This window comes from Chelonoidis abingdonii, chromosome 13 (assembly GCF_003597395.2).
Source record: "Chelonoidis abingdonii isolate Lonesome George chromosome 13, CheloAbing_2.0, whole genome shotgun sequence".
NCBI classification, from domain to species: domain Eukaryota; kingdom Metazoa; phylum Chordata; order Testudines; family Testudinidae; genus Chelonoidis; species Chelonoidis abingdonii.
Window position 1 is genome coordinate 23,833,030 of NC_133781.1, and position 12,939 is coordinate 23,845,968.

The 12,939-nt window shown below is 37.2% G+C and overlaps 1 protein-coding gene across 1 annotated transcript in view; it reads left to right on the forward strand.

The window, feature by feature from the left end:
- The window catches only part of ATAD5 (ATPase family AAA domain containing 5), a 28,426-nt gene that overhangs the window by 13,988 nt on the left and 1,499 nt on the right, over window positions 1-12,939 (forward strand). Inside the window, exons 11-22 of the mRNA XM_032805617.2 lie at window positions 404-500; window positions 3,092-3,177; window positions 3,381-3,526; window positions 3,628-3,778; window positions 4,191-4,361; window positions 5,720-5,838; window positions 6,876-6,969; window positions 7,274-7,338; window positions 8,262-8,442; window positions 9,599-9,777; window positions 10,109-10,941; window positions 12,588-12,755. Of these exons, the coding sequence (XP_032661508.1) occupies window positions 404-500; window positions 3,092-3,177; window positions 3,381-3,526; window positions 3,628-3,778; window positions 4,191-4,361; window positions 5,720-5,838; window positions 6,876-6,969; window positions 7,274-7,338; window positions 8,262-8,442; window positions 9,599-9,777; window positions 10,109-10,941; window positions 12,588-12,755 (2,290 nt within the window). The remainder of the gene's footprint in view (window positions 1-403; window positions 501-3,091; window positions 3,178-3,380; window positions 3,527-3,627; window positions 3,779-4,190; window positions 4,362-5,719; window positions 5,839-6,875; window positions 6,970-7,273; window positions 7,339-8,261; window positions 8,443-9,598; window positions 9,778-10,108; window positions 10,942-12,587; window positions 12,756-12,939) is intronic.

Consider the following 12,939-nt stretch of genomic DNA (forward strand, 5'->3'; position numbering starts at 1 on the left):
GTCTGTGATATGGTTGTCCCTTCTGGCCTTAAACTCTCTGAATCTATGCATAGAGACTCTTATGAACTTGGATGTTTGTGTATGCATGATCCTCCAACAGTGTGAATTCTGTTCGTTCTTTTTCTTTGCCTGTACCTCCCAACTTTCATGTAATCCATCGCACACAACCCACTTACTCAGGCTGTGCGCAACGACCAGCATTTGGCTCTAAACACTTGTTGAGAACTGTCTTGGCTCTTTTTTGCTTCTGTGAGTTGGTTCATTTTCCGCATCTTATTCTCTTAATTCCAGTGTTCCTCCAAAAAGCCTGCTATAAAATAATCATAAAATTGAACTCAACTTGCTTAGTTTTTCTAAATGCAGAAATGTTTAAAATGGACAATTTCTATTTTCTGTGCTATAGGTGGTGAAAAGGAAGATGTGCTCTGGACAGAAAAATATCAACCTCAGGACTCCAGTGAACTTATCGGGAACTCAACAGAAATAAAAAAGTTACACAGGTCAGATATGAGCAAATGTATCTTATTGTAAACATATCATTGATTTTAATGAGGATTTTTGAGACTGTCCCACATGGCATTCTCAGAAGCAAGCCAGGGAACTGTGGCTTATACTAAATTACTATAAAGTGGATGAAATACTGGTTTAAAGACCATACTCAGAATAGTTATCAATAGTTCACTGTCAGACTGGGAGGATGTCCTACAAGGGTCTCTCCTGGGTCCAGTACGATTCAATAGTTTCGTTAATGGTTTGGATAATGGAGTGGAAAGTGTGCTTATGAAATTTGCAGATGACATCAAGGTTGGACAAATTGCAAGCACTTTGGAGTACATAATTTGAATTCAAAATGGAGTTAACAAATTGGAGAATTGGTCTGGACGCAACATAATGAAATTCAGTAAAGATGAGCAAAGTACTACGCTTAAGTTGAAAAAGTCAAATGCACACCTACAAACTGGAGAATAACTAGGTAGGCAGTAACACTGCTGAAAAGGATCTGGGGGGTTTACTAGCTCACAAATTGAATGAGTCAAGGTTTACACTATAAACCTATGTTGGTATAACTACGTCACTCAGGTGCGAAAAATCCACATGCCTGAGCGATGTAGTTATATCAACCTAACCCCCTTGTATAGACAGCACTATGTCGATGGGAGAGCTTTTCCTGTTGACATGGCTACTGCTTCACAGGGAGGTGAATTAACTATGCCAACAGAAGAAGCTCTCCTGTTGGTGTAGTAGTGTCTTCATTAAAGCTGCGTACAGTGATGTAACACTACATGAAAACAAACCCTGAGTCAACAATAGTGATGCAGTTGCAAGAAAGGCTAATATTCTTTTGTATATTAACAAGAGTGTTGTATGTAAGACATTGCAGGTGATTGTCCTTCTCTACTCAACATTGGTGAGGACTCAGCTACAGTACCGTGTCCAGTTTCAGGCACCATTTAAGAAAGATGTGGACAATTTAGAGCAGTGGTGAACAACCTGCGGGTTGCTCCGCTTCCTGCAGCTCCTATTGGCTGGGAACAGTGAACTGCAGCCACTGGGAGCTGCAGACAGCTGTGCCTGTGGACAGTCAATGTATAAAAAAAGAAAAAAACTGTCTCGCGGCCTGCCAGTGGATTACCCTGACAGGCTGCAGGTTGCCCACCACTGATTTAGAGGGAGTCCAGAGGAGAGCAATAAAAATTATAAAAGGTTTAGAAAATCTGGCCTATAAGGAAGGTTAAAAAAACTGGGTATGTTTAGTCTTGAGAAAAGATGACGGGGGAGGGGGGGTCTTGTAACAATCAAATATGTTAAGGGCTGTTATAAAGAGTATGGGGATCAATTGTTCTCCATGTCCACTGAATGTAGGGACAAGAAGTAATTGGCGTAATCTGCAGCAAGGGAGATTTTAGGTTAAATATTAGGAAAAAAATTCTAACTATAAGGATAGTTAAGCACTGGAATAGGCTTCCAATGGAGGTTGTAGAATCCACATTGTCTAACTTGTTTTAAAAAAATCTCCAACAAACACCTGTGAGGGATGGTCTAGTTATGCATGGTCCTGCTTCAGTGCAGGGGGCTAGATGACCTCCTGAGGCCCCTTCCAGCCTTACATTTCTATGATTTTGTTGTCTTAACAAAATAATTCTGAACATCACAATACTTGGGGTCTTTTTTAAAGTCTGCAATGTTTGGTATTGTGTTGCAATAAGATTTTTGCAGTACTGTGGAAACAAGTTTAATACCAATTGATATAAAATGATCTGCTATCCCTAAGTTATTTTATGGTAGCATTTGGAGTCTCAGTCAGGCTTGGGACCTTCTGGCACTAAAGCACAACAAACACTGAATTTTTACATTGGATTCTGGGATGGAGTGAAATGTTTCCAATATTCAGGCTTGCTAGTTTTTCAGTAAACTTTAATTTTGTCAGATTGATAGCAGTGGGGACTGAAATCTTTTATTTATACACAATGGGCATAACATGTGCAACAGGAGCCAGAGCTCTCCTGTGGTTTTTTACACATGTGCCTCAACCTGATAATATATTATAAAATAGAGATTATTTTCAGGATGGAGGATGATTTAGTCCTCATGATCATCCAATCCTTTTTGCTCTTCTTTGGAGACTGCCTGGATGGGTGCTAGTTATTGTGGTGGCTCTTCCAATAGGTGCACCTAATTTTTTGGTTGCATCTATCAATGCCGTTTGCCAGCACTTGTCCCCTAATGATGAAACTGCCACCACAATTCATGCCTCAGAGACCATCAAATAGTTGTTTCATGGTAATGATTTTTGTCACAACCATTTGTGCTATATTAAAATCCTAACAAAGACATGCATTGAGTGTTTTACTAAAAACCATTTACTTTAGAATAATAAACTAGTAATCAATTTGTTTGATCAGTCTCACTATTCTCTGTGGTTTATTTCAAATACTTCTTTGAAAAAAATGAATATAATTGTTTCTACAATTGGCTTGGATAAATGGAGAGTGAAGAAGTAATCCTTGAAGAGTTCTGAACTATTCCATCTGAACTTGTGTCGGTTTACTGAGTAATATTTAATATATCTCTTCTGGGTTTTTTCCTGTAGTTGGCTGAAAGAATGGAAAAAAAGAGCTTATTGGGAGGAAAAAAGAAATCAGAAGGGTGAAAAAGATGACACAGAGAGTCAGCAAGGTGCTGCAATTTTTCCACTTTTTGCAAAATATTGACTTTAAAAGACATACAATCTTTGTTTGAAAAATATTTTAATTTTTTTTGAAATATGAAAAGTATTCTATGTCCACATAGTCTTATTTCCCTCTGATGTGAAATGGCTAGAATTGATAATAGTTAAAAAGATTATTAAATTGTTTCCTTTGGTTGAAATAATTGTGTAGAGTCTACGGACAGCATGGATTTTAAAGATGACAAATCTGAGAGTGAGGAAGAGAATACTCTGTGCAATACTGTGCTGATTACTGGCCCATCAGGGGTGGGAAAAACTGCTGCAGTATATGCTTGTGCTCAGGAGCTTGGTTTTAAGGTTTGTTTTTAATCTGCTTTTCTAATTTGTACATAGAAGTATAAAAATAACTTTTTAAATAAAGGGCATCTGAATTCCATTTTCATAAATTATTCTTGCAGATATTTGAAGTTAATGCCTCTTGCCAGCGAAGTGGTAGACAGATCCTATCTCAGCTAAAGGAAGCTACTCAGTCTCATCAAGTGGACAAACAAGGTGTAAATGCACATAAACCTTGCTTCTTTAACAGTTGTAGCAGCACCAAGTCCCCGAGTAAGTGTGGTATTTATCTTACCTTTTCCTTTCAGAGGCCATCAGAAGGAAGCTAAAAGACATTCATATTAAAGTGGTAAACTCAGTTTTGTCAGACTTTGAATGTTTTTGCTTCATTGGTTCAGGCCAAAAAACCCCAACTCTATTTACTGAATTATATTGTTTTTACAGCGACTTTTAATTTGATTATCCCCAGTAATTATGTCTGCATTGTAGAATAAGTGCTGCAGCTCTTGTATGGGATGTTAACCATAGGTGAATTAACAGAAACAAGGAGAAAAGTAACTATGCTTACTGCTTCTTACATTACACTATTTTGTATTACGTGGAAAACAGCTGAACTAAACCCTGTTGTCAGTTTACCTGAGAAGTATTTGAGAAGTTGAAGGCTAATGTAAACCTTGTCTTTCAGAAAAAATAAATTCTCCCAGGAAAGCTATTTCACCAAGAAAACCTCCACTTTCACCCAAAGGAACAGGATTAAAACAAAGTTTACCCCCTAAAACATTAGCAAATTATTTCAAAATATCTTCTAAACCTGAGAGTAATGAAGAAATAGTAAAATCTCAAACAAAAAACAAAGGTAGGTATTACTGTTTATAATGGGGTTATTCTGTTTGGGATTGGAAAAATTGTTAGATTTTAAGAGATGCTATAGTTCAAAAGGAATTTGGGGGAAGTTGCCTGGCCTGCGTTGTACAGGAGGTCAGATGAGAGGACCACAATGGTCCCTTCTTTCCTTGGAATTGATGAATCATACTGTGCAAACAACTTCAGAGACAATGTAATGCAAGAGAGCATGATAAGCAAATGTATATCTATACCGTAAACCAGTGGAAGGCAACCTTGTGGCCTGCACCGTGTGTCAGAGCTCTCATTGGTCGGAAACAGCGAACCGCAGCCACTGGGAGCTGCGGGTGGCTGTGCCTGCAGATGGTCAAAGTAACAAACTGTTTCGCAACCCGCCAGCAGTTTACCCTGATGGGCCACATGCAGCCTGTGGCCCACAGGTGGCCACCAGTGTTTTAAACTGTAGGCGTTCTAACATCCCAACTATAGGGTAGCATGTATAGAAATGGATAACATGAAATACGGAGGAATAATCAGCTATGACACAGACTAGACAAAGCACTAGAAAATACATTATTTGTATTATAGTAGTTCCTGGAGGCCCCATCCAAAATTGGGGCCCTTTTCTTTAGGTGCTGTATGAACACATAATAGGGAAGGGTCCTTTCCCTGGAAAGGCCTAGTTACTGCAAACACTTAGGGCACAGCTACACTAGAGAGTTTACATGGGCACAGCTGCACTGCTGTAAGCGCTCTAATGTAGCTGCTGTAAATTGAGGGGGAGAGCTCTCCTGTCAGCTTAATTATTCTAGCCCCCACAAGCGGCAGAAGCTATGTTGGCAGGAGAAGCTCTCCTGCCAACATAGCACTGTCCACACTGGCGCTTATGTCAGTGTAACTTATGACGCTCAGGGGGTGATTTATATATGTGCTTTACAAAGTGAGTAGCCTCATTGACTTCAATAAGACTATTCATTTGTGGAAACTTAAGCAAGTGTTTGTCTTTGCAGGACCAGGCCTATGTACTCTGATAAAGAATAGGAGAAAGAAAGCATTATAGCAACCAACAATCCTGCATGGACTAGATATCCTAATGAGTTCCTCCTATTTAATTTTATTTTTAAGAGTTAATGCACCTTGGGCAGTCAGCATTTCCCAAATAGTCAGTAATCCCCAGGACCCTATGCAGATCATTGTCCTCTAGAGACATCAGAAAAGAAAATAGGTGTGTTTGAATATTTATGTTGATGCCGTTTTTTTTTCATTTCATACATACAGGGCACTAATGCATTGTACAGTTGCCTATGAAACAGCTTGAATCATCTTTTAACTTTACATTAATCTTATGCCTCATTCTCTGTCTATATGCAGCAAATACTCAGAATTCATCTAAAGAAAAAGTGGATATTCAAACTAAGTCAACAAACAAGGAAGTGGGAGGAGAGGAACCCAACAAAAAAAATGCAACATCTCTTATACTCTTTGAAGAGGTAAAACTTAAAATATGTCACTGATGTGAAAAATTAATATTTCAGTCATATTTATTTAATTAAGGATTATTATCCACCTTTAAACTAATTCAGCTAGAGGTCATTTCACTGATATAGGTATTTCTGAACCATACTTGCAAAACTTATCCCAGATGAAAAATTTACTAATTTTGTACCATGATGATTAAGAGTGAAGAAACCTATTTATATATTTATCCACCCATCAAAAAGTTACTCAGAGTATGCAAATTGACAAATAAAATTTTGCAAGGCTGTTCTAACCTAAATTTCTTTAATTCTGTCAAACCTATTAGATTCTTATTTAGAATTGCATAAATACCATGTGTGAAGTTTGTTTTTTAAATTATCCAAGTACACCTCTACCCCAATATAATGCTGTCCTCAGGAGCCAAAACATCCTACCGTGTTTATAGGTGAAACTGCATTATATCAAACTTGCTTTGATCCGCCAGAGCGTGCAGCCCTGCCCCCCTGGAGCATTGCTTTACCGTGTTATAGCTGAATTCATGTTAAATCGGGTCACGTTATGTCGGGGTAGAGGTATACCAAATAATGTTTAAAGCATTTCTAAGCAGGCATTAAAAGAGTTTTTTTTTCTTTTCTTTTTTTTCATACTTTAACATAAATAGCTGAATGGCTTTTATGACACCTCCTCCACACCTCCCCTGTCCCCCAAATAAAAATAAAAATTTGTTTTGGTTTAGAATAAGCGTGGGAAACTATAGCTCAAAATGTAATTTGGAGAAAGTTAGTGCTATTTTGCCCTTAACAAAAACATCACTACTACAATGCTATAAAATATTGCAAAACTTGAACATATAAGACTTTTGACCTAAAAGCTTTAGGTACAAACTAGTGGGTTTTATTTGTAGCAACTATATTTCCTTAGCTTCACTGTGTTTAGGTGAAAATTATGTTAATGGTAAAAGCTGGACGCTGTTAAAATAAACTACGTGACTTTCCATAACTATGAAACTATTACTAAACATTTTACACTTTATTTGTACTTTCTATAGGTTGATATAATATTTGATGAAGATGCTGGGTTTCTAAGTGCAATAAAGACATTCATGGCCACTGCAAAGAGGCCTGTAATTCTTACTACAAATGGTGAGTAATACTTATTTCAGTAATGGGACTCTGCAGATGTAAGGGTGCACCTGGATAAATCATTACAGTGTCAGGGTCAGATAGATTAGGATGGAAACATTAATGCAAAGTTAATGTATCTGGTGTTCTCTGTTGAAACAGCAGCTGTGTTTTTATATTTACAAAGGATTATTTTACAAATGGTATATTTGAATATTAAGGTGAAGACACTGCTGTTTTCTTGATGGCTGCTTTAAGAAATAAGGAAAAATAGTTCTGAAGATGATAAAATTTCACAAGGTTTAATTTTGTATCTTTTGTGTAGATCCAACTTTTAGTTTAATGTTTGATGGTTACTTTGAAGAAATCAACTTTAAAACACCCTCATTGGTAAGCTTTTCTCTTTTGGAATACAGATAATGTTAATATATTTTAGTTTAGGGTTTAATTAGCATAACTGAAAACCTCAAATTTGAGTTTGTAACTTTTAACTTGTAGGTTTAACAAGTTATATGTAATCCATTATATTACCACAGAAAATGGATTACTTTTCACTTCTGTACAAGGATTTATTTTCAGACTAAAGTAAAACAATTTCAGACAAGATACAGAATATTTTATATCTGTAGAAGTTCCATTTATAGGCTTGATTTTGCCAAAATTAGTGTCAGTCACTGAAAGAACCCTATTGCAGGGTATTTATATAAAAGAAACAGCCCAATATGATGATGATGATGATGATAATGATATATACTGGCAAATAGTTTTAATTAAGTCCAAATGTGTATAAAAAAAAAACTATTTTTTAAAAATTTCAGTAAAAAAATTAAAATCAGACTTGAATCTAATTTTTGAAAATAAAATATTTTTGTTCTTTTCCCTTCACTTTCCAATCTTTGGATTTTAAATCTCCTAGATCGCCTGTTGATAAGAGTTAAAGGAAAGAAAATCCTCTGGGGCAAATGTTGCTCTGTAAATACTACTGATCGTGGGGGCCCTCCGTGGTAATGAGAGGCCACCATTAGTTGTTGAGGGAACCCATGCAGAAGAATTTACACTCCCATTTGCTGTGAAGTCCAGTATGGTGATGCCTCCTTCTGTATACACACAGTAGGAATTAGAGTTGGGTTTGGGGATCACCATTCTATCTACCAGCAATTTTAGTCCTCTTCGCTAGAGAGAACACTAGATAAGAGGGAATTTCTTGGCACATTACAGTATACAAAAGTAATTTGCTTCTAGTGTGACTAGCCATGGTCTGAATGGATAATTGTTTGTCTTTCAACAGGTTTTTCTCTTATGTTTTATTTTAGGTAAACGTGGCTACCTATCTACAAGTGCTCTGTTTGGCTGAGAATCTACGAACGGATTTAAAAGACTTTGCCACTTTGTTAACCACAAATAACTGTGACATCAGACAAAGTGTTCTTTATCTACAATTTTGGGTTAGGAGCGGAGGTGGATGCTTGAAAGAAAAAGGTTTAGCACTTCATGGTAAGTTAATGTAATTTTAAAGAACAGCCATAATAAAACAAATTTAAGATTGATTCTAAGATGAAGAATCTTCCACTTTTTGTGAAACAGTTCTTAAAATACCATTGAATATGTGACAGTTTTCTGACAGAAGTCTAGACAGTCAACAATTTTACTTTAGGCTTTTTTATCACAGTATATTTACAATAATTAAGCGACTGGAAGTTTTGATGTCTGCATTTATTGTACCTGTTTATTGCCCTTCATCATTGTGTCTAAGATTAAGGCTTTTCATGGTTATTAGCCATTCTTCTCATGAGCTACAAGAGTGGGCAAAGTAGAGAGCCAGCCTAGTTCCCTCTCAGCATAGGGAGTTAGGCACCCATGATTATAGGCACCTCAGACTGCAGTTAGACCAACACAGGAGTGCTGCTTGTGCTCTTGGAGATTAAACTGGAGGAGGAGGGAAGGGGAAAAAAAGGAGAGGGGATCAGGGCGGGGGCTGGGAAGGTATGGATAAGATAACAAGACTGGGAGACGGGAAAAAGCAAAACCTGGCCCCAAAAGGAAGTGAGGACTTTCAGTGGATAAGGAAAAGTCTCAGCGGATAAGGAAAAGTCTCGGTATGTCTGCAGTGCAATTTAAAAAATCCATGACTAGCCCATGCCAGCAGGCTTGGGCTAAGGGGCTAGTTAATTGAAGTGTAGCTGTTTTGGGGTTTGGGCTGCACCCCGGGCTCTAGGATTCTGAGAGATGAGAGGGTCCCGGCCTGAATGTATACATGGCAATTAAATAGCCTCTTAGCCTGCGCCCGGCAGCTCAAGTCAGCTGGCTCAGGCCAGCCTTTGAGTGTCTAATCACAGTGTAGGTATACCTTGAAGGGGGACGGAAGGAGCAAGAGGCAGAGACTGAGTTAATTGCTTACAATGGAGAGGTAGCAAAGGAGGAAGAACGGGAAGGGAGAGATTTGGAAGAGTGAACAAACACAGGTAAGGGGATGCTGGTAATTGGAAAGTCAGTAATATTCAAAACTACAGTAAGAAGTCAAGATAAGAATAGAATTTATTTTTTTAGCATGCAAAAGAATGACCTGAGACGACAAAGGGATAATTTAAGCACTGAATTTTCATGCACAACTTGTTTACTTTATAAGTAAAACCTAATATCTTCTGTGTAGTACGAGGAGAGGAGACAGAAGGAACAGATCAGATAACTTGTACTGAAAACACTGGTTCCGAGAATGATCATCCTCAAACTGAGATAGAGCTTCCAAAATGTGATACTGGCTTCACAGAGACTTTGCTTGGCCTTAAGAACATCTTTTTGCCTTCAGAAGATTTGTTTTCATTTCTTAAGGTATCTTCATGATTAGGTCTGGTTGCTAATATTTTGAATGAATTTTATCTGAAACATATGTGGATTTGCTATAGCTCTTTATATGTTCTGATGATTTTCTGTAGCATTTATAGCAAACACAATTATCTTACAAAAATGTTTAGCCACAGTCTTCAAAAGGTCTGCTTCAGGGATTATGTAAAACCCAAACTGGGAAATCCTCAGTAACCCAATAATATACAATCCCTTGGCTGATGACTACTGAGGTGTCTGTGAATAGGCAGCTTTGTGTAATAACATACTGTGGTTCATATTTCATTTATTAAAACAATTATGGTAATTGTTTTTACAGCATAAAATCACAACAAGAGAAGAATGGAGTAAACTGATACAGCTGCTCACAGAATTCCAGATGAAGAAAGTCGATTTTATATATAGTAACCTTGAATTTATTCTGCCTTTGCCAGTTCATGTTCTTCCAGGGCCAAAACAAAATTCTAATCCTTCATTTAAAAGGACTACAGCAAATTCTTCCTGTGACATACCTCTTGATAGTGATTACTCTGAAAAAGCTACCCCTGTCAAAAAGCCTAAAAGGATGAAGCACCAGAGAAAGCTTGCTTTATTGGATGATAGTGATTTATTTGATACTGAATTGAACTACTCTGCTGAATTTATAACTTGGCCATCAGACATTCCTGAATCGTGCTTGGAAGAAAACAAAGATGGATTAAAATTTACCACGAATGAAAAAGAAAAACAATTCAACACTGAAGTCCTGGGAAGGAAAAAAAGCTCTGCTCTTGCATCTCATTGTCTGAATTCACTAACTGAATTTGTGGAGAACATGTCTTTCTTAGATTGCTGCCTAAATGCTAATGTAATGAAACCAAAAGAGTTTTGTAAAAATGAAAGGTTTAATTGGATAAATGGCAAGATTAAAAATGGTCTTTCTGATGAGTTTAGTACAGAAAACATTGATTGGTGGAGTTCTCAAAGCTGTAGTGAACTAAAGGCAGTCGTAGAAGCACTCAGTTTTAATAAGTGCTCTGCTAGTATTTCACAAAGCATGGAAGCCTCCTTGAACCCCTGTAAAACACTAGGAAGAGATCAAATTGAGGAAATTACTCTGCATATTTCAAAAGACAGAAATGATGTATTCTTTGGTCAGTCGGCTGATTTAAGGTAAGACTAAAACCTCACTAACATACGTTGCAATGCAGTATAAATATCAGCTGGGGAGAGGAAGGATTCACCAGCTCTCATCCCACTAATATTTGTACTGTTTCTTGGATGTGGACTTGTGCATAAAAACAAATGGCCCAGAATGGCCTAGTGTTAATTTTTATACACCTCAGAAAGGACAGTGGCAAGGTATTTTTCATTTTTAAGAACTTTTTTTTCCTAACAGTAATCTATAGTTAAGATTTTTTTTTTAAAGTCCTCCATTGTTTTGAATCAACTGGTTATAATAAGCTTGCTCATGAGTGTTAGCACTATTCTGGTCTGCTATAAAAATTGAGTATTTGTCTGGAAAGACCACACATTTTAGAGAATTAAGTGGAATAGGCAAACTGATGCTGCCTGCAAGCCTAATCCTGCAAGCTCTTATGCATGTGAATAACTTTACTCATGTGAATAGTGTCATTGAGAGTCCAAATTACATGCATATCTTTTGCAGGATTGGGGCCTGAGAACATTAAAACTAGATCAAATGTGGATATTTTTGTAGTATGTCTTTTAAAATCAAGAGAAGAAAAACCTTGAATATGGCATTAAAGCAAATTGTCTTTATTAATGTTAACAAGTATTAATATAAAGGTTTGATTTTAGTCTAAAACAGTGTAATTACCTATTATACCAACTTCTGTCACATATGGTAAAGAATACTTTACTTAACTAATTACTGTAAAAATAGATACATGGAGAAATAAATCTTCTAGCCATTCAAAATTGTTTTAAAACAAGTCACTGCCTGATTGAGCTCAAATGTAAAAATGTGTTGACATGTATTTAGATGGTATCAAAATGATGCAAAGGTCTAAAATGGGCACATGTTGTGACATGAAAAAATTAGTGTGATATAATGTGATATAGTGTGAAGCCTGTATTCTGGCTAGCCCCAACACAGGGCACTTTGCTGCCAAGAACAGATGTTCTGGAGGCCACCATGGTCTCTGTGTGTGTGCACGCGAAACATATAAGTGAAGACCATGCCTAGAAACACCTCCCTCAACACTTCTTTTCAGGGCTGAACTTGGAGAATCTACAGAGCAGAGAGCTTCTGTCTTGTGGTCCCTCCTCTGGCTGTGGCTTTTTTTGCAGAGGGGTCTACACACAGCCTACAAGTCAGATTTTGATCCTGAGATTCCTGGAGCCATAAGATGATTTAGTACTGTGTAATAGTCATAGTTTGGGCCATTTTTGGATAGTGACCAGACATGCCAAACCTGGAAAACAAAAGCAGAAATTGGGCTTGTTTTTGGCTTAAGTGTCTTGTAGCTTCTTTTTTTTGATCAGCTCCTGGCAAGGCGGAGGAAGCAGGGGCAAGGGTGGGGGGAGAGAGCCGGGGGTGCACAGGAGATTTAGTCACAGAATGTTGGTTCTTAGGGATTGGCTTGTTTTGACCTTGTTTTGAAATGAGATTAGTTTGATTTTTTTTTTTTTTTTTTTGGCTTATTGTGAAACCAGGTGTTTATTTACTGCATGAAAGTTGGCAACTGTTATTTCTGTGGAGTGTTAAATCAGTGGTTTTGATCCTCATGGAGTTATACTGGTACTTTTGTGTGTTTGAACAAGAAACAATAAGGATTCGTTCTCCTTCTTTTCAGCATTCACAGAAAAGCACAGAAGAGGCTGGAAATCATCGAAACTGTACTTTCCACTAGAACTCCTTTAAGCCTGGTTAACAGGCAAGCTAGTATAACTGAATACCTGCCCACCCTCCGCAATATTTGTAGGTCAGAGAAACTTAAAGAACAAGGGAAGACTAAAAGAAGGTAGGTTTAGGTTTACCCTAATCTGTTACATTTTAGCATAATAGTGTTTAGTAAACTTTAGAAACATTTATCAAGTAACTTCATCAAATGAATGCATGAACAGTTTGTCTCAAATGTGCTGTATTCAAAATCATTGCCTAATTTTTGAAAATTGACATTATCAATCTTCTTCTGTTCACTCTGA